Source organism: Phocoena sinus, chromosome 15 (assembly GCF_008692025.1).
Source record: "Phocoena sinus isolate mPhoSin1 chromosome 15, mPhoSin1.pri, whole genome shotgun sequence".
In the NCBI taxonomy this organism is placed as follows: Eukaryota; Metazoa; Chordata; class Mammalia; order Artiodactyla; family Phocoenidae; genus Phocoena; species Phocoena sinus.
The window spans coordinates 37,551,519-37,553,186 of record NC_045777.1 but is presented as its reverse complement, the minus strand read 5'-3'; the positions used below and the strand labels follow the sequence as shown (position 1 = coordinate 37,553,186).

At 40.9% G+C, this 1,668-nt stretch overlaps 1 protein-coding gene across 1 annotated transcript; it reads left to right on the top strand.

Moving 5' to 3' along the window:
• The first annotated feature begins 759 nt into the window (after nucleotides 1–759).
• On the top strand, nucleotides 760–1,356 carry LOC116740266 (thymosin beta-4). The gene has a single exon (XM_032605725.1). It carries the CDS (start codon nucleotides 815–817, stop codon nucleotides 947–949), a length of 135 nt encoding a protein of 44 aa, XP_032461616.1. The 5' UTR covers nucleotides 760–814; the 3' UTR covers nucleotides 950–1,356.
• Nucleotides 1,357–1,668: the final 312 nt, after the last annotated feature.

The window sequence follows — 1,668 nt, the reverse complement described above, 5'->3', positions numbered from 1 at the left end:
GGGGTTGTTTGCTACAGCAATCAGTCTATCCTGATGTGGTAACTGGATTGTGAAATTTCTCCCAATTATTTCCCTCCCATGCAATGTGATTTAGTAGTTTCTTCCATCAAGTGTTAGAGTCTGTTTTCCATCCCTTAAACATAGGATTGGCCACAGAACTTGCTCTCGCAAGTGAAACACAGCAGAAGTGACCATGTGCCACGTCCAAGCCTAGCAGTCAACAGGCAATTGCCTGCTTTCACGTGGTTATAAAATAGTTTGTAATCAATCTGTTGAAACCTACCAATGAAAGGATGCTTCTCAAATCTTTCAAGTTGCTTTTAAAAGTTTGTTCTCTTTAGAAATATCACCACTTCTCCCAACAAAGTGTATTTAGTCGAAATTTGTTTTGTAAATGATTCCTTTCAGAGTCTTTGAAAAAGAAAGCAAAAAGCCAGACCTAACCTCCATTCTTTACAAACATCTCAGATTCCCTACTAAAAAAGGCGAAGTGAGAGTAGCATGGACATATATACACTACCAAATGTAAAATAGATAGCTAGTGGGAAGCAGCAGCATAGCACAGGGAGATCAGCTCTGTGCTTTGCCATGACCTAGAGAGGTGGGATAGGGAGGGTGGGAGGGAGGCTCAAGAGGGAGGGAATATGGGGATATATGCATGCATATGGCTGATTCACTTTGTTGTACAACAGAAACTAACACAGCTTTGTGAAACAATTATACTCCAATAAAGATGTATTTGAGGCACTCGGCGGCGACCACTGCGCAGGTCGGACCTTGTTCGCTCGTAACTCGCTCCGCTTCCTCTGCAGCCATGTCTGACAAACCCGATATGGCTGAGATTGAGAAATTCGATAAGTCGAAACTGAAGAAAACAGAAACGAAAGAGAAAAATCCACTGCCTTCACAAGAAACAATTGAACAGGAGAAGCAAGCAGGCGAGTCGTAATGAGGCGTGCGCTGCCAATATGCACTGTACATTGCACGAGCGTTGCCTTCTTATTTTACTTCTTTTAGCTGTTTAACTTTGTAAGATGCAAAGAGGTTGGATCAAGTTTAAGTGACTGTGCTGCCCTTTTTCACATCAAAGAATGGAGAACTACTGACAACGAAGGCCGCGCCTGCCTCCCATCCGCCTGTCTCACTGGCAGGGAAGGAAAAGAACTTGCATGTTGGTGAAGGAGGCTGGGTGGGACGACAGTGAAATCTACAGTAAAGAGCAAGCCGGTCCAAGGTGTCCTGCGGGCTGTAAAATGCAGTTTAATCAGAGTGCCATTTTTTGTTGTTGTTGTTCAAATGATTTTAATTATTGGAATGCACAATTTTTTAATATGCAAATAAAAAGTTTTAAAACCTGAAGAAACAAGATGTATTTAAAAAAATAAAACAACAACAAAAAAAGGCTGAGGGATGTTTTGGAACTGAGATTGACAGTTACCTCTGTGGGTTCAAAGATAAGGTGGGAATTTGATGGTTCTGAGACCTTCTATTTCATGTATGGAATAAAAACCTTTCATCACAGCAGCGCTTGACCAGTACTGAGTTTTTCTCTGCATTAATAACTGTTATACTTCATAGCAGCATGTCTATCTATCCTTTGTGGAATGAACTAAGGGATAACTATAAATAACATCTTCCCGTACCTTTACACCTGAAAAAAAAAAAAAA

Bases quoted from the DNA above. Each gene is read 5' to 3' on its own strand.
- LOC116740266 (XM_032605725.1), top strand. From the start codon at position 815: ATGTCTGACAAACCCGATATGGCTGAGATTGAGAAATTCGATAAGTCG.